General features: G+C 37.3%; 1 protein-coding gene across 2 annotated transcripts in view; it reads left to right on the plus strand.

Moving 5' to 3' along the window:
- The window catches only part of LOC106060666 (collagen alpha-6(VI) chain-like), a 91,103-nt gene that overhangs the window by 49,822 nt on the left and 21,111 nt on the right, over window positions 1–20,170 (plus strand). The window contains exons 1-5 of one of the 2 annotated variants that reach the window (XM_056007273.1): window positions 12,429–12,586; window positions 12,975–12,993; window positions 15,060–15,119; window positions 16,826–16,998; window positions 17,980–18,176. In XM_056007273.1, the coding sequence (XP_055863248.1) occupies window positions 12,548–12,586; window positions 12,975–12,993; window positions 15,060–15,119; window positions 16,826–16,998; window positions 17,980–18,176 (488 nt within the window). In that variant the 5' untranslated portion in view covers window positions 12,429–12,547. Of the gene's footprint in view, window positions 1–12,428; window positions 12,587–12,974; window positions 12,994–15,059; window positions 15,120–16,825; window positions 16,999–17,979; window positions 18,177–20,170 lie in introns of those variants that run through there. The other variant, XM_056007274.1, reaches the window with a different exon arrangement.

Here is a 20,170-nt window from a genome sequence, read left to right on the forward strand (position 1 = left end):
GAATCCGTCTGTCCAGTACACATTTTGTACAAGGTTATTTCTCCCACTTCACTACTAGCTGAATCCGTCTGTCCAGTACACATTTTGTACAAGGTTATTTCTCCCACTTCACTACTAGCTGAATCCGTCTGTCCAGTACACATTTTGTACAAGGTTATTTCTCCCACTTCACTACTAGCTGAATCCGTCTGTCCAGTACACATTTTGTACAAGGTTATTTCTCCCACTTCACTACTAGCTGAATCCGTCTGTCCAGTACACATTTTGTACAAGGTTATTTCTCCCACTTCACTACTAGCTGAATCCGTCTGTCCAGTACACATTTTGTACAAGGTTATTTCTCCCACTTCACTACTAGCTGAATCCGTCTGTCCAGTACACATTTTGTACAAGGTTATTTCTCCCACTTCACTACTAGCTGAATCCGTCTGTCCAGTACACATTTTGTACAAGGTTATTTCTCCCACTTCACTACTAGCTGAATCCGTCTGTCCAGTACACATTTTGTACAAGGTTATTTCTCCCACTTCACTACTAGCTGAATCCGTCTGTCCAGTACACATTTTGTACAAGGTTATTTCTCCCACTTCACTACTAGCTGAATCCGTCTGTCCAGTACACATTTTGTACAAGGTTATTTCTCCCACTTCACTACTAGCTGAATCCGTCTGTCCAGTACACATTTTGTACAAGGTTATTTCTCCCACTTCACTACTAGCTGAATCCGTCTGTCCAGTACACATTTTGTACAAGGTTATTTCTCCCACTTCACTACTAGCTGAATCCGTCTGTCCAGTACACATTTTGTACAAGGTTATTTCTCCCACTTCACTACTAGCTGAATCCGTCTGTCCAGTACACATTTTGTACAAGGTTATTTCTCCCACTTCACTACTAGCTGAATCCGTCTGTCCAGTACACATTTTGTACAAGGTTATTTCTCCCACTTCACTACTAGCTGAATCCGTCTGTCCAGTACACATTTTGTACAAGGTTATTTCTCCCACTTCACTACTAGCTGAATCCGTCTGTCCAGTACACATTTTGTACAAGGTTATTTCTCCCACTTCACTACTAGCTGAATCCGTCTGTCCAGTACACATTTTGTACAAGGTTATTTCTCCCACTTCACTACTAGCTGAATCCATCTGTCCAGTACACATTTTGTACAAGGTTATTTCTCCCACTTCACTACTAGCTGAATCCGTCTGTCCAGTACACATTTTGTACAAGGTTATTTCTCCCACTTCACTACTAGCTGAATCCGTCTGTCCAGTACACATTTTGTACAAGGTTATTTCTCCCACTTCACTACTAGCTGAATCCGTCTGTCCAGTACACATTTTGTACAAGGTTATTTCTCCCACTTCACTACTAGCTGAATCCGTCTGTCCAGTACACATTTTGTACAAGGTTATTTCTCCCACTTCACTACTAGCTGAATCCATCTGTCCAGTACACATTTTGTACAAGGTTATTTCTCCCACTTCACTACTAGCTGAATCCATCTGTCCAGTACACATTTTGTACAAGGTTATTTCTCCCACTTCACTACTAGCTGAATCCGTCTGTCCAGTACACATTTTGTACAAGGTTATTTCTCCCACTTCACTACTAGCTGAATCCATCTGTCCAGTACACATTTTGTACAAGGTTATTTCTCCCACTTCACTACTAGCTGAATCCATCTGTCCAGTACACATTTTGTACAAGGTTATTTCTCCCACTTCACTACTAGCTGAATCCGTCTGTCCAGTACACATTTTGTACAAGGTTATTTCTCCCACTTCACTACTAGCTGAATCCATCTGTCCAGTACACATTTTGTACAAGGTTATTTCTCCCACTTCACTACTAGCTGAATCCATCTGTCCAGTACACATTTTGTACAAGGTTATTTCTCCCACTTCACTACTAGCTGAATCCGTCTGTCCAGTACACATTTTGTACAAGGTTATTTCTCCCACTTCACTACTAGCTGAATCCATCTGTCCAGTACACATTTTGTACAAGGTTTTTTCTCCCTTGCATTAAGTCTTGGTGTTAAATTTTTGTATACAGAAGAGTTTCTTCAACTGTGCAGCCACATAGAGGGTTGGGGATGGGGAAACGCGATGTGCTCCCAAGAGAGCCTTAAATTTATTTCCTCATTGTAGTTATTAATCCTTGTTTGAAATTTTAATATTATTTGCCTTAATTCGACCTACTTTTTACATTTTTCTCTAAATGCGAAGAAATGCATTTCTGCAGGTTAGATTGTAGGAAAAGTCATGAATGTCAGCACACTCACTTCTTTAACTTTATACAGCCTGCGCTCTTCTTACTAGTAGAATAAGTACGTTGTTGTGAATGCCAGGAGAATGTATTAGTGAAGCAGAGAATAATGGAAAACACTTGCAGGCTAATGTAAAAGAAAAAAAATTCCTCTTTCAGACCATCCAATCTACAAAGTAGATAATGTTAAGGTCATTAGTTTCTTTGGCCAACGGTTAACGAGCAGGGTCTCATTTGGCCAGCACAACTACTAACTGTTGCAGGCTGGTGAGAAGAACAAGAACAATAATTTACTATCTCCAGAAAGAGCCTATTCTCGTGAACAAGTTACTTAAAAGTTTTATACAAAACACTACTTTCGATTGAAAAGACTATAACAAATAAATGGACAAGCTTTAATGAACTATCATTATGTAAAATTTTACTTTTTAAACAACAGGAATATATAAATACAAAGAAAAATCCGAAAAATTGCGATTTAAATATTTTCCTTCAACTTTTTTTTTGTTTTTTTTTTCATAACATTTTAAATGATCTCCTGGACATCGTTAGCGGAGCTTAGAGCATTCCCTTCAGACCACACTGCTGAATGGGTAGGGGAGAGGAATCAAAGACATTGCCATAATAATTATTAGCTGTGGTGATCTGATTATACAGTTGAACATTGTAGACTTGTTACAAAAATGTTACAAAGTTTAAAAGCGCCAAGTAGCCTAACACTGTCTATACTAAACAAACATTATAAACAGTGTTTACTGACATTTAAAGATGGTCTTCGAGCACTCAATGGCCACATCAACAAGAGTTGACTTGTCTACTAACAAGAAGTCAAACCACTAAGTCTAAAGATATAAGTATGTGGCAGTCTTGACATTGTTTCAAAACTTTAATCAAAAATCCACTTATTAATAAAATAGTAATATCTATTCAAAAGCTTTAATAAAAATCCATTTATTAATAAAATAATAATATCTAAAAGCACGCTATATAGTTTTAAAAAAATGATTAAATATGCATATTTTAGTAAGCATGAAATTATTTTTTATGCTATATATTAAATGCGGAGCTACTCTCTTTAACCACAAAGTCACGATGATTATTTTTAAAAATTACCGAAATTATCCCTTTGCTAAGCAGTATCCTGAGAAGAAACACTAATTTAGACATGACTACAAAGTATAAAATAGTTTTAATTAGACACGGTGAAAGTGTCTACAATGAGAAAAATCTGTTTTGTGGCTTGCAGGATGCAGAATTATCACAGACTGGAATTCAAGAAGCAGTTGATGGTGGTCAGCTCCTTAAAAAAGGAGGATTTAAATTTAACATAGCTTTCACCAGTGTTTTAAAACGTGGCATTAAAACTCCTCATTCAAGAAGAGCTGTATTATATAAGATAAGATAAGATAAGAGCTGGATTGCAATTGGCTTCCTTCCTTAAGTGAGAACTTGGCGTTTGAATGAAAGACTTTATGGAGCACTACAATGTTTAAATAAATCTGAAACAGCTGGTAAATATGGAGAAGAGCAAGTGCAGGTCTGGCGTCGCTTCTATGACATATCTCCTCCTCCTCTGGAAAAGTCTGATGAGCGTTGGTCTGGAAAGTGGATCAAAGAATGATACCAGCTTGTGAATGTCTTAAAGAAACTGTTGAACGCACGCTTCTATTTTGGTATGACTTTATTGTCCCAGCTATTCAGATAAAAGAGTGATTATATCAGCTCATGGAAATAGCTTTAGAGGCTTGATCAAATATCTAGATAATGTCTCAGACAATGACATTGTTTGATTAAATCTACCCACAGCAATCCTGAAAATCAACGACCAGTCAAACATTACTATTAGGCAACTGAAGAAGAAGTTAAAGATGCACAGGCTAAAGTGGCAGTTCAAGACCAAGCTAATTGCACCAACACTATTTTATCAACTATTAAAACTCACCAAACTTTTAGAGTAGCTTAATATCACAGTTTGGTTTCTCTACTTGTATGTTGAAAATGCCAATTCGTCGGAAGGTGCCGGAAGCACTGGCAGATCCAGGGGGGGGGGCGGACGAATTTTAGTATAGAATTCACACAATTTATATACGAAATTATTACTTAATAATATATACTAATTATTTATATTTCAACCTATTTTTAGATTATTTCGCCCCCCCCCCTTCTAGTATTTTGGCCGATTAGGTAGGGTCGGGAAGAGGCGATGGCATCAATCCGCCCCCCCCCCCCCACCATAAACTTTGGAGTGGGGGGAGGGGCGGTCCTATTTATTTGTAGAAATCACAGATTGCTAACAGAATCAATTAAATATCTATATGATTAAAACTTGTTATTGGTATTTTAACTGGTCTTTATATTATGTCGTTCACATGGATGTTGGCCGATAGGAAGGGGAAGAGCGAATACCGCTACTGCCCTTCACATCTATACCCTTTGAGTGGGGGGGCGGTCCTACTTTTATGGAGAAATCATAGTATGTGAACAAAATTAGTCGAATATCTATATAATATAAACAGGTGGAAGTGAGATACATGCAATCACCTTACCCCCATCGGACAAACCAATAATTTTTCTTTTTGTATTATAGTAAGAAATTACAAAATAAAAAAAATCAGTCACTAATATTTATATATGCAATAAAATAAATTCTTATATCGAGTCTCCCAACCCCTATTCTTTAATGAAAAATGCAACCATTAGCAGAAATTATAAAAAGGAGCGAGAATTCATCGTTTTCATTTTACCGCCCTTCCCTTTCCAGACAGAGTTTGTGTAATTTCACATGAATTTATCATAACTATTTTAAGAAAGACTTTGCTTTGGAAAAGTTATAATTCAAACGAAATTTTTCAATATAACAGTCACGGTTGAGATGAGTTCCAAAGCCAGATAATCTTTTCCTAGTCGACTTTTTCCAACCTTTACTCTATCTCATATTTTTCTAGTTAAATAAATTTAGGACTATAACTCACAATTTATTCTTGAATTTTATTGAATATTATTAATCGAATAATTTTTTTAGGCGGCGATCATCAAAGCCTTAATCTAAATATGTGGGGTATCTTATCTTTTCAAAGAACAAATCGGTTGTATTTGCAATGTATTAAGGGACTATAAATTCATATTAGAAAATTTATCCACATTTTTTAAAAGGTCCTTTATAATAGAATGAATAATGGAGAATGCGTTACTGCAGTGAAGAATGCCAGAAAACGCTTTTAGCGTCGAGGCTTCGCCCCGAACCCCACTGATGAATAATGAGCTGTAGATGTCAGGAGAATGTGTTTCTGAAGTGAAAAATGCCAGAAAACGCTTTTAGCGTCGAGGCTTCGCCCCGAACCCCACTGATGAATAATAAGCTGTAGATGTCAGGAGAATGTGTTTCTGAAGTGAAAATGCAAGAAAACGCTTTTGGCGTCGGGGCTTCGCCCCGAACCCAATAATAAGTAGTGAGCTGTAGATGTCAGGAGAATGCGTTTCAGCCGTGAAAAAAGCAAGCAAACGCTTTTGGCGTCGGGGCTGTGCCCCGAACCCCACTGAAATATAATGAGCTGTAGATGTCAGGAGAATGTGTTTCTGCAGTTGAAAATGCAAGAAAACGCTTTTGGCGTCGGGGCTTCGCCCCGAACCCAATAATAAGTAATGAGCTGTAGATGTCAGGAGAATGCGTTTCAGCCTTGAAAAAAGCAAGCAAACGCTTTTGGCGTCGGGGCTGTGCCCCAAACCTCACTGAAATATAATGAGCTGTAGATGTCAGGAGAATGTGTTTCTGCAGTTGAAAATGCAAGAAAACGCTTTTGGCGTCGGGGCTTCGCCCCGAACTCCACTGATAAATAATGAGCTGTAGATGTCAGGAGAATGCGTTTCTGCAGTAAAAAATGCAAGAAAACGCTTTTGGGTGCCACTGAGGAAGCTTACAGCGCTCTCCCAGACCCCCAAGCTTGAAAGAGAAAGGCCTCAACATGAATGTTTTTTTCTGTTTTTTGTCGCCGAAGATTGAGAAACAGTCTTATTTTATTCTCATATATCGAATGAGCTGTACGCACGTTTATGCATAGGGTTAGGGTTTACTGGGCGTTAGGGTTAGGGTTTGGAAAAAAAAACGCCCCCCCCCCACTCTAAAGTTCTGGATCCGCCAATGGCCGGAAGGTGCTGATATGTTGTTACTGTGATGTGCCTGGGATTCTGTAGATATATCTCTAGATCTAAATATGTCAATTCAATATGAGATTCAATAAATGAAGATCCTTTTAATTCAAATACAGAACTTTAATTCAATAACTAGGAATCACTGTATGTACAGAATATACAAAATAGACTGTATCAAATAAATATCTTCTTTCAAAGCACAATAATAAAATATATTCAGATTACTACTAGATCTAATAAAATATAAGACTTGTCACTGCAAGTTAAAACTCAAAACTAAAATACGTCTTACCTTTATGAAATTTTCTCCACCATTAAGTCTCAAGATCCCTTCCCTCAGATGCTTGCTTTAACCAATTAAATCATTCCCTGTCAGATGCCACGCCATCACCGGACGCGTGCTAGATTACGTCATGGGTATTTCTGACACCTGCACGTGGGGACTTTTTCTACTGGGAAAAAGTTATACTAAGTTTAATTACCCTAGATTAGGTTTATTAAAGTTGATACGTGACACTTAATCGTAATGCTGTCATTCAGTTTACGGATTGTATACTTTTTTTTTCCTTCTGATACTTCTCTTATGTAATATATGTTTTTAAACAAGGCTGATGACTAAATGTTATTTGGTCTATTATATGTTAATTGGTGTGCGACACAACCTTTTATATGCTCCCCCAAGCTTTCATTTTCTTGTGTATTCTGACCTAGCCATCCAAGGGTTCTATGAACTGGATGATCACCTAAGGTCATGCAAGTATTATGTTGTTAGCTCTGAAGATATCTGCAAGACACCTTCTGTGTCCACAGGAACAAAGGTCCACAATGAGAGAAGAGTCAGTGTTGGAGGCGACCAGAAGAAATTGACGATAAGTTTTAGTTCCTGCTGTGCCTGCCTCACCCCACAAGAAAAAATAAAATTCTACAGCTAAACTTTGACATTATTGCTTATTTGTTTGGTTTTTCATATGTATTTGTACGCCATTGTAAATGTGTAATAGAGACAGTTAGCTGTGGTACAAGTTTACAACTATTAGAATACTTGATCTTCTCATTGGAATGTTTGAAGAATGTCATCGCTGAGAAGTAAATAATGGATGTCTAAAAAAATGTCAGTTAAAATTAAAAAAAACGACCTAAAGCTACTGACCCGTTAAAATATGGATGTTTTCTTTATTGTGGGAGCCCTTGTGTAGCCTACACAGCAGTAGCCCTTCTTGAAATTCCGCCCTATCAGTACGTCATCATTTTGTATGTTAAATCATTTTCTCTAAATAAAAATAGGCATTTCTATACAATCATACTAAAAGTTTCTTATTCTCTAAACCATTGCGAGCAAAAATTTTTTGGGCCTCCGTAAAGGGGTCGTCACATGTAAAACTTTGAGAAACACTGGTATTTATAACCCCCAAGTTCAGTTACCTATCTAACAAGCTCTAAGTTGCTCTCTACTCTGTTGGAGTGTAATTGGTGTTGAAATAAAAACTTAATTGTAATCAACTTTTGGCAGTCTGGTTGCGGCGTTAGTCATATCTACCACTTATAAGCCAACATTAAGCGATTAAGTTCATGCTTATTTTCTCTGTCTCTATAGACTACCTCTACCACACGATAAGAAGATTTATTCATGTAATTATTTTACTACATTGTTAATATTAATATGTATTCAATAAATCCGATTGGTATGAAGATATATTTTATTGAGAACCTTGACTAATGGAGGATTATGTAATGGATGCATCCAATCTCTCGTTCAAGGCCTCAATGAGAACACTTTTACATTTGTCTAAATGGTTTTGTAGTAAACCTAATGCAAGCAATAAAAGTAAGGAAATGAATAATAGTTGATGTGTTAACTAACACTTACAAAACACACAGGCAGTAACTTCAGCCAGGGCCGGAACTAAAGGGTGGCAGGTGGGGCTGCTGAGTTTAGCCACCAATACACATGGAGTCCAGTGGCGTAGCAACCATGGCGCGAGGGGGGTTTATTGCATCCTGGCCAACGACCACTAGGGGCCCAAACGGGGTTATGTAAGGGAAAGTGTTGACTATAAGAGTTTAAATTCATCACATTATTACGTTATTTTAATTTAATCATGTTCATTGTTCAGAAATTCTATTTCTGGTGTCCGAGCAAAATAACAATGTAATCTATTAAAGAAAGGTAACTCTAAAATTGTCAGTACAGCGTTTCATTTTAATTTAACGTGTTAGATTTAGAATAATAATAATAATAACAGCAGTTATTTGTAAACCTACTCATTGTGAGAGTGTTATATGATGTTTAGTATTTGCTTTTGTTTTGGTCCACGTGTTAGTTATTTCTATAATATTACAATACATATCAACTAGTTGAAATACTTTAATTAATTGTATGAGTAAATAATAGACGTATTCCATAATTCACACAGTACATGAAAAAATGCCAAGAACAAAATGCTGACCTGTTCTCAATATATGTCGACCTAACAAAGGCATTCGACACTGTAAGCAGAGAAGGACTCTGGAAGATCATGTCAAAGTATGGCTGCCCATGAAAATTCATAACCATGGTGAGACTATTTCATGATGGCATGAAGGCTCGTGTCCAAGAAAGTGGAGAACCATCAGAGCCCTTTGAAGTATCAAACGGGATAAAACAAGGCTGTGTCCTAGCACCTACACTGTTCAGTATCATGCTCTCCGCTATGCTGACAGATGCATTCACAAATAGAGAAAACAACGGGATAAATATATCATACAGATTTGATGGTGGCCTATTCAACCCGAGGCGGCTTAAAGCAAAATCAAAAACAAACTCAGCAGTAATCAGAGACTTGTTATTGCCTGACGACTGTGCCCTGAATGCCTGCTCTGAAAATGATCTGCAGAGCATCGTCAGTGACTTCTCAAAAGCATGCTCAGACTTTGGCCTTAGGATTCATACAAACAAGACTGAAGTCTTATACTTACCTGCTCCTGGGAAAGCCTACTCGGATCCAAGCATGACTATAAATGGATAGGTTATAAACACAGTGAACAAATTCACATATCTTGGCAGCACACTCTCCAGAAACGGAAAAATCGATAGTGAAATCGACCTGCGCATCACCAAGGCCAGTGCATCCTATGGCAGACTGTCTAAAAATGTCTGGAACAGACGTGGTATCACCACAAATACAAAGCTAGGGGTCTATAGAGCCGTCATCCTCCCTAAATTGCTCTATTCCTCAGAAACATGGATAGTGTACAGAAAACATGCAAAGAAACTGAACCACTTCCACATCACATGTCTAAGAAAAATACTGAATGTCAAATGGCAAGACAAAATACCAGATACTGAAGTCCTTCAAAGAGCGTGTCTGCAAAGCATCCACACAATCCTGATGCAGTCCCAGCTGCGATGGGCAGGTCACGTCTGCACAATGAAAGACCACCGCATCCCTAAAAGACGCGCTTCTATGAAGGCGTTCAGCATAGACCCAGGCACCTGGGAGACAGAGGCACATGACAGAGCATCATGGCGTCGCGCTGTGAAAACTGGCGCACAGGTTGCTGAGGAAAAAAGAACAATGCTGGCAGAAGAAAAACGCCAGAGAAGAAAAGAAAGGCAAACGACACTAGCTTCAGCTGGAATAACCTGCCCAGTGTGCGGCCGAACATTCCCTGGTCACTTCATCCCCGGTCATTTCATCCCCTGATATTTTCATCATCTGATCATTTTTATCCAACAAATTGTAATTTTAAAAAACGTGAAATGAGGAATATTTAATGTATTCATTTTTTATTTAAATGACAAAATTGTAACATGTTAATGTTTAAAAGGAATTAAAGCAAAACTTATATTGGCGACATGATATCACGAGGATGGGTGAACTCCGCCTTTATTAGGAAAAAATAAAACCATATTTCAAGGCTAAAAATGACGCGCCCATTTTCAAGAAAGATCGATTGAAAAATAAAATAAAGTGAAATATGGTCGTACTTTCACCACAGCTTGGCCTTTGATGATAAGTTATCAGCGGCACGGTCATAATTATTGTAATCGCACTTCTATCTCTCAAAAGATTTACTCTACTTGCACCACACCTTGGCCTTTGGTGATAAGTTATCAGCGGCATGATCATAATTATTCTAATCGCACTTCTATCTCTCAAAAGATTTCCACTACTTGCATCACACCTTGGCCTTTGATGATAAGTTATCAGCGGCATGATCATAATTATTCTAATCGCACTTCTATCTCTCAAATGATTTTTTACTTGGCCTTCGATCCGGGTAATATTATGATATTACAACCCCACATCCAATAGAAGCGCTATAGCTAAGTACACACCCAGATTTACAATAAGATTTTTCATTAAGAAAACAAAGTGGAAGAGGAAACACTATAAACACATTAGTAACAAGTCATAAAATGTCAAAAAGCATTCTACATAATCATATTTATATATAAACGTTTTAATTTGGGGATGAAATGACTGGGGATGAAGTAACCGGGGGATGAAGTGACCAGGGGATGAAGTGACCAGGGGATGAAATGACCGGGGATGAAGTGACCGGGGATGAAATGATGGTGATGAAGTGACCGGGGATGAAGTGACCGGGGATGAAATGACCGGTCACCGCCACTATTCCGTGTCAGGACCGCCAATCCAGCTTAACGGCTTAACTGATGACGGCCCCCTTGTTGAACTGATGTGCTGGCTATTTGTTCTATCCCCACCCACAGTTAGATAAAAAAAAAGCTCAGCCAAGGTATCCTGCAGGGGCCTTGTTTGCTACCCGTACTTAATCTATCTAATTCCACTACTAAACGTTGCCACGGAGGCGCCACTCTGAGACGACGGGAGCTATAATCCTTCGATCTCAAACCTTAGTACAGACCACCGACACACTTGCAGTGCCGCCCCAGGTCTTTAATCAAGTCCTTTGGTAGCTGGAAGGACGGTTCTTTGTTCCAGGCAGTCACGACACCTATCTGATCACTTCAATCGGATTTTAACGTGTCGTTTATCACTCCTGTTGAGCAATGCGCTGGTGCGCATCAGAAGCGTTGGTGCGCAAGCTAAGTTAGAATTTAATATAAAATGAAACGTTATTTTTTTTATTTTTATTATGTCTATAATAAAAAAAACACTGCTTATTAAATGTTTAGAATTATACTCGAATACATACAAAATACTTTCATTCCTTTTTTAAAGTAAACAATTGATTGATATAAATTAGTCTTTGTGGCCCAAGCATGCGGGACACCACGCAAAAGCCATGAAAAGATAACTCTTTCATTTCTGCAAGTCCACAACTATTATATTATATTATATTATATTATATTATATTATATTATATTATATTATATTATATTATATTATATTATATTATATTATATTATATTATATTATATTATATTATATTATATTATATTATATTATATTATATTATATTATATTATATTGATAAAATTGTGGATAACTCTTTAGCTAGTATTACAATAACAAATAACCCCCTCCCAGGTACCCCCACACACACACCAAGACCCCTGGTTCAAAAGCCAAGCGCGTTACCACTAAGCCATCGTATTAATTTGAAATTAAATGTTTTTATTCTCTAAACGCACGTTGTTGCTTTTTTTTTTTTCTCAAGCTGTAACCAATAAACCGCAATTGTTTAATTACAAAACACACTTTGACTGCATGAAAGCTAATCACTGGTCGTCGCCATGTTGCTTTTCATATGATACTCCGAGAATAGTTTTATTATTAAGACTTAATAATAATGCAATTACGATGTAATGATCCTTCATTAGAACTAAACAAGAAAATGTCATTAGACTGGTAATATTACAAATTACAATACTCAAAAACCGATAACGTCTACAGCCACATGATTTGACCTAATGTCAAAGTCACACATTGGTAGGTCCACGTCCGGAAACAAAATTTAAGTTACATACACACATATACACAAATACAAACACACATGCATTTCAAAGACGGTTCTATATAAGGTTAGTTTGGAAAGCTAAATCAGAAAGTCACTTTGTGCAGTCTCTACTGAAATGTCTTTATCTTAATTAATCTGACCACACAGTGTACATCTAGCTTTCAAGTCAAGAATTATTGAGTGAATTCACTTCAACAAGATGATTTGGTTTCTAGTCATTTGCTTGTCTTTAACACAGGTAAGTGACAGATAGATAGATAGATAGATAGATAGATAGATAGATAGATAGATAGATAGATAGATAGATAGATATAGATAGATAGATAGATAGATAGATAGATTGATAGATAGATAGATAGATAGATAGATAGATATAGATAGATAGATAGATAGATAGATAGATAGATAGATAGATAGATAGATAGATAGATAGATAGATAGATAGATAGATAGATAGATAGATAGATAGATAGATAGATGAAATAAATATATTCTTAATTAAATATATTAGCATTAAACTAACACATACTGTCATGATTAGTTGTAACTGCTGTAAACCAATTTAAGAACTATTTTAAAAAATGTTTAAACTGTTTAATTTTGTTCTATTGTCTATTACCTTGTAGATGACATTCGCTGCAAAAAGTAAGTATCTCTTATTTTAAAGTGTTTTTAGCGCCCCTAAAATAATGTAAAACTACAATTAATAAGTAGTTTTTCAATTATCACTTTAACTGAGTAAGGGCAATACATCCATGATAAGGATTTTACGGATTTTTTTGGGAAACTTGTAAACTGACTACATTTTATAGCTAGTTTACTGATCCATGGCTTCGTGATCATATCCACATCTGGAATTTTAAGAAACCTAAATAAAAAATGTGGTAAACAATCATGTGAACCTCAGGTCGTGGATACATTATATAGCTAGATCTGAGTACATCTGAGAGGTCCCTAGATATTCTGACACCTACTAAATCTTACCAAATGAAGAAGGGCGTTATTATAACCAATCATGCAATGACAAACTTTTAACGATATACGTAGAATGTATGTTTTATTATGGTGTCTTACGTTCACACTCTCACCTCACAGCAAATCAACGAGAAACTCGTAAGTCACACCACTAACAGAACTAACCTACATGGACTACAATGTACTATATAGATACTAGGACAACATGTTCCCAACACATTGCGCAAACAAAAATATATGAAACACTAGTGGACCGGCGTCGTAGCATACGCCGCTATTTTGCAGGGCCGGCTTTAGGCTACTGCAACCTATGCGACCGCAGTGGGCCTCGCACTTTCATAGGAACCGCACTTTCATAGGACCCGCGCTAATTCAAGGTGTATGAATTATTAAATTAAACCATTAAAAAATTAAAACAGATTTCCTTCCAGTCGATTTACCAGGAGCTACTGCAAATCTCCCGAAATTGCAAAATAACGAAAAAGTATTTAAAATATACTGAAATATATAAACAAAAATTGTCATTTCGGAGTGTCATTCAATATGGAAAACGCCAATCCCATGTGCGATAAATAAAAACGGTATTATGCATTAGCCGTAATTGTGTAATCTGGTGAAAGAAGCTTCTCACGCCTAAAAATAATGAAGAATTACTTGAGGTCAACAATTCTCAAAGATAGATTGAAACATTTGGTAATTCTTGCTTTTGAACGTGATATATGTAGGAAACAGAATTATTATGATAATACTGTATGACTTTGCTACACGCAAGGCTCGTAAAGTAATTCTGTACGTAGTAAAGAATGAATAAAATGAATAGACGAATGTATTTTCTAATACAAACTCTTAAATTTCACTTATTATCCGCTTCCCTACCGAAACTCGGTCCCTCGAAATCGTCTCGCATAGGGCCCCACAATGGTTTAGTCCGTCCTTGCTATTTAGTGACGGGTACATAGTAGATTACTAGTTCCTTTTCCATGACTTCTTGGTCTCAATGGTTAAGACCGGTGCTGGTATTTAGTGTTTGTAAAATGTTTGTTTGTAAAATGTTTGTTTGTAAAATGTTTCACATGTTTCGAATGTTCCTTCAGAGATGACGATAGTTTATTTCCTAGTCCAAGCCTCCCGCAGGACAAGGGGGGATGGGAGCGGGAAGGGTTTTGATAAATCCAAACGACAGTCCAGCGCGCAAACCGCACGACCAGGCGGCCATCCGTAGTGACGGGTGAGTACTACTTGTTTCCCCCCCCCCTTCTTGTTTATTTATGGGGGTAACTCTATCCGCAGAATGATCTTTCCTTTACTTCTACTACTATTAGTCCAAACTCTTGAGACATGAAGAGAATTTTTATATTAAACATTCTGTAATGAGAACATGCTTTCAACAACTCTGTCCAGCAAGTCTGTCATGAATGGTCAGCAAGTCGGTCATGAATGGTCACTCCTATAGTTAACTAAGATCAGACAGTGTACACACACCTGTGAGTCTGTCATCAATTATGAGTGAGTCTTGTGTGAATGTACAAGTTGTTTTTTTTTTATAGTTATAATGTTTTGTTTAGTGTAATGCACAAATTGTAAGACAAATTTCCTCACGGACAATAAAAATTATTATATTTATAATTATTATTATTATAATTATTATAATAATTATTATAATTATAATTATTATTATTATTATTAACACTGTTACAACACGTATTGATAAACTCGCATGTTGTCTTCTGTTTCAGAAAATCCTAAAAGTTTTGCTATCCCAAAAACTTTAGAGAAGAATAGGGATCCTTCAGTGGGTGAGTCAATCAACCATTGGTCTTCTTCTTACTTGCATAAGCTAACGTAATTGTTTGATTTTGTGTCCAACCATTTTTTTAATCCCCTTTTAGACCTTGCGATCTATGGGGCAAATGATGTTAAGGTCATCTGTTTTTATAGCCAATGGTAAACGAGCAGGGTATCACGTAGCCAGCACAACGACCAACCGCTTTACTTTCCCTAATTAAAGTCATAACTGGGTCTCACCGAGATTTGAACCCAGGACCCCAGGTTCGGAAGCCAAACGCTTAACCACTCAGCCACCGCGCCCCCAGTGTCCAACGTACTTTAGAATTGTCCAGTTTAGTGAACTCTGAGTTTGTATTGTATTTTTTGAACGCTTACCTCTGTAGAGTATCCATTAAGGGTCGTGAACAAAGATGAGGATATAACTCTCATCCCAGGATTGAAAGATCGGCCCTTAGATGATTATTGAATCACACCCTTTCGGACCAGTGATTCCCAAAGTGGTCTATATAGACCCATGCGGGTCTACCAAGACCTCCAGGGGGTTTATGAGACAAAAAAGTTTGGGAACCATTGGTTTAGACTCCTTGAGCCACTTAAGGCTGTAGGCCGAGCTGAGAAGAAGCGTAACACGTGAAGTTTCCGAGAAGATGTGTTTCACGTTGAAGTTGCCCAGAAGATGTGTTTCACGTGAATTTCCCAAGACGATATGTTTTACTTGACGTTTTCCAGAAGATGTGTTTCATGTGAAGTTCTCCAGAAAATGTGTATTACGTGAAGCTCTCCAGAAGATGTTTTCACGTGAGGCTCTCCAGAAGTTGCCCAGAGAATGTGTTTCACTTAAAGTTCCAAAGAAGATGTGTTTCACTTGACGTTTTCCAGAAGATGTGTTTCAGGTGAAGTTCCCCAGAAGATTTGTTTTACTTGACGTTTCCCAGAAGATGTGTTTCACTTGACTTTTTCTAGAAGATGTGTTTCACGTAAAGTTCCCCCAGAAGATGTGTTTCACGTGATGTTCCCCAGAAGATGTGTTTCACGTGAAGTTCCCCAGAAGATGTGTTTCACGTGAAATTTCTAAAAAGATGTGTTTCACGTCAAGTTCCCAGAATATGTGTTTTACTTGATGTTTTCCAGAAGATGTGTTTTACTTAAAGTTCCCCAGAAGATGTGTTTCACGTGAAGTTCCCCAGAAGATGTCTTTCACGTGAAGTTCCCCAGAAGATGTGTTTTACTTGACGTTTCCCAGAAGATGTGTTTCATGTGAAGTTCCCCAGAAGATGTGTTTCACTTGACGTTTTCCAGAAGACGTGTTTCATGTGAAGCTCCCAAGAAGATGTGTTTCACTTGACGTTTCCCAGAATATGTGTTTTACGTGAAGTTCCCCAGAAGATGTGTTTCACGTGAAGTTCCCCCAGAAGATGTGTTTCACTTGAAGTTCCCCAGAAGATGTGTTTCACGTGAAGTTCCCCAGAAGATGTGTTTCATGTGAAGTTCCCCAGAAGATGTGTTTTACTTGACGTTTTCCAGAAGATGTGTTTCACTTGAGGTTCCCCAGAAGATGTGTTTCACGTGATGTTTTTAAAATATATCAATCCTAAATAAGCTTCTATTTAAATTTTCGTTTCAATCGATTTGGTCTAATTTTTTCATTTGTTTAAAAACTTCTTTAACATCATCCCTCCTGTTGCTCACTTGTAAAGAAAACTTTTCTGTTCAGTCTGCAGGCAACAACTTGAACTCGGCATTGTCCTAGACTCCTCAGCATCAATCCAACTCCCCGACTTCAATAAAAGTATCAATTTTCTTCAAGACTACCTGAAGCTATTCGACATTGGCCAAGACAGTGTAAGAGTCGCCATCATACCATATGCTAGAGGAGTCATCTCTAAGGTAAGTTTAAAGTGCTAATATTCTAAATAGAAATTTAATATTCCAGAAAGATTCATACATTCATACGAAACTGTTCCTTAGAGATTTGGATTTCACAATCAGAGAAGATGGACACTGCTAATTTTATGCTCACTGCAGATAAATTGGTCAATGTCTTTCAAGATGATCTAGAGCTTGGCCTTGGTTATGAGTTGGTTCAATGTGTATCTATCCGTGGGAGTTTTATAAGTGCCAGAAACTTAAAAACTTTGGCGCTAAACTTTCACATATTTGGGTCCACATACATCTTTGAACAAGCATTTTTGTGTTTTAAAAAAGTAGAATCAGATCGATGCTGATTGATTATAATTTGACAGCAGTCACAAAGGTAACAACTAGTTAGCTAGCTCCACAGTCACGGATCATAAAGCGCGAGTGTAAACAGTTAAATACTTCACTAGAAGTGCAAGTGTACATGTGTTGTGAAATATTGTGATTTAAATGGACAAAAACAAAATAAAAATATCTGTAAAATTAGTTTCAGATATTTTTTATTTCTCGATTGGGAGTGTAAAAAAAAATTAAATATAAATGTATAATACAGTATAAATGTGAATCGAAAGACGTTATACACAGTTAGCTAGAGTATATTTCACAAAAGATGCCTGCGCTCCATCATGGACAAACGGTGTCAAGGCCGCACTGCAAAAAAAAATGTCTTTGCGTACGCCGGTATGGACAGTATAAAGGAACTTCTTATGGTCTGACAGTTACGCTGGGCAGGACACGTATATCAATTGGCCATCGGAATCAAAGACAATGTCAATGTTTATAATGTCAATTATGATATAAGTATCTGAAAATCAAAAAGGGACAATGAAATCTTCACCCTCACATTAGTCTTTAGAAAGCTTAAAACTTTGTGTCTTTTTTTATTTGTACAACGGCTCCATACGTAACCAAAAAAAATGCAATTTGAAAACTTGCTTTGTTTACTTTCAGAACGCTTTCTACTTGACTACTTACAACACCAAAGAAGATGTCATTAGAGCTATAGGGAGAATCACTCACACACAAGGAGATCATACTGACACCGGAGAAGGCATCAAGTTTATGCGCCTGTATCAGCTAAACATCGCACTGGTCAGACCTGGGGTCCCCAAGGTTGGCTTGGTATTAACAGACGGGAATTCACAATAGTAAGTTTTGGCCTAGATTCTGTGAGATAAATATAAACATTTCTTTCAACTATTTCTGACGAATGTACGACATTTATCCATGTAACGCCACAGAAAGAAACCAAAGCATTCTAGGTTATAATTAGTTTTCAGTCACAGTGTTTCCACACAAATTGCTGTTGTAATCTTGCTTGGTTACAGTGTTACAGACAATATCTACAGTCCAATTTCAAACAAATAAAAATACCCTAACTTCACTCCTATTAAATAAAAAAAATAACCTTGGTGTATGTAACTCTACCACCAAAGTGAAAGCCATCTTGACTTGGAAATATATGTGGATAGGTGTGTTTTTCCAAAATAGGGCTCCAAGGCCAAATGTACAAGTATTCGACATGAACCATAGTCGTTCTACGACTTGTGGAGGCCAAAACAAAACATCTTACATTTAATTGAAGAAGAACAAAGTGACAAATAATAAAATTTGTAGTTAACATTTCACCGTAAATTAGTTTGTCTTTGTACATGGTTTCTATAATGCGCTGTTGTTACCAAGAAACTTTATCCTTTGTTTGATGCCGCACATAGTTAGATGCGCCTCTGCCTAGCGCAATATTTTATGATTTTTCTTTACATTAAAAAAAGGCTCAGAAATGTTTTTTTTTTCTCCTAGACTTTTATTTTGATATTATTTAATAAGCTATAGTTCAAATCATGGGCGTAGCCAGGATTTATTTTTTTGGGAGGGAGGGTTGGGGGTGATTTTTTCTCTTCCCCCCCCCCCCGGCAAAAAAATGTGTTTGCGTGCGTATGTGTGTACATAATTAATGTTTATTACATTCTGACCCTTCATTCTATCGGAAGACGTTTATTGTACCCTAGATTAGGTTCTTCCCTGGAGTTAGTAGAGTTGTAGACTCCCCACCATTGCCAGCAATGGGTCTCAAGTCGCTCCCCCAGCGCACTATTTCCGGTATTGAAAGCAAAAAATGCATATTCTGAGATATCTGCAGTGCGTTATCCTGCTATTAAAAAAATTTCTTTCAAAAACCTTATGTGCTATTCTTACTGGTTTAGATCATCCAGAGTCGTTTGGCGCGTTTGGGCGGCAAGCTGCTTCCACAAACAATCTGTCACTAACAATGTCTGAAGCCTCTTTCTTCCTGCTCTGAAGACCTTTATGTAAATCCGGCGCCAAGTTGTAATAGGATGTCCCTGTTTGCGCTTTCCTCGTAATAGCCTCCATGTCATCGCAACTCTTTGCGTAATTCATTTTGTCGGAGAACATTTCCCGCAAACCTCATATGACGCTCTGTCACAACCTTACTAAGGGGTCGACTTCTAGTTCGGCATACGATTTCCTTGATTTAGACCCCGATCTCTAGAACTGACTCCTAAAATCTGTCTTAGCCATCTTTGTTGAGCCACATTTAGTCTTTTTCTATACACTGCACTTTAGTAATAGTTTGCTTTAGATTTTACAACCAAAATGAACGTTTTTTACGTCAAAATCATTTTTTGGGGGGGGGGGAGTTTTAATTAAAAAATCTGTTGTTTTATTTTTATTTATAGAATTTGGTGACTGTAGTTTGTTTAAGAATAAAATTGACGAGAGGGTTTCAACCTCAAAACTCTCTGTATGGGGTATCACATCTGCAATATTTTCAGTTTCAATATCACTGCCTGGTATGGCAATCTGAGCATTAAAAATAGGAATAAACTTAATAGAATCCTCGATGCTGCTGGCAAAATCATTGGCAAAAAAACAAACCCCATTTGGGCAGTTGTTTGAGACAAACATCTATAAAAAAGCTAACAAGATCCTCGAAATAAAGAATCACCCTTTGTGTCAGGATTTTGTGATTTTACCATCACAAAAGAGATACAAGACACCGATAGCAAAGACAAACAGACACAAACACTCTTTTGTTCCCCTGGCAATCAAATCATTAAATAAGAACAATCTGGTATAAACTTTGTCACATGTAAATTATGAGTGAGTCTGGTGTGAATGT

Source organism: Biomphalaria glabrata, chromosome 12 (assembly GCF_947242115.1).
Source record: "Biomphalaria glabrata chromosome 12, xgBioGlab47.1, whole genome shotgun sequence".
In the NCBI taxonomy this organism is placed as follows: domain Eukaryota; kingdom Metazoa; phylum Mollusca; class Gastropoda; family Planorbidae; genus Biomphalaria; species Biomphalaria glabrata.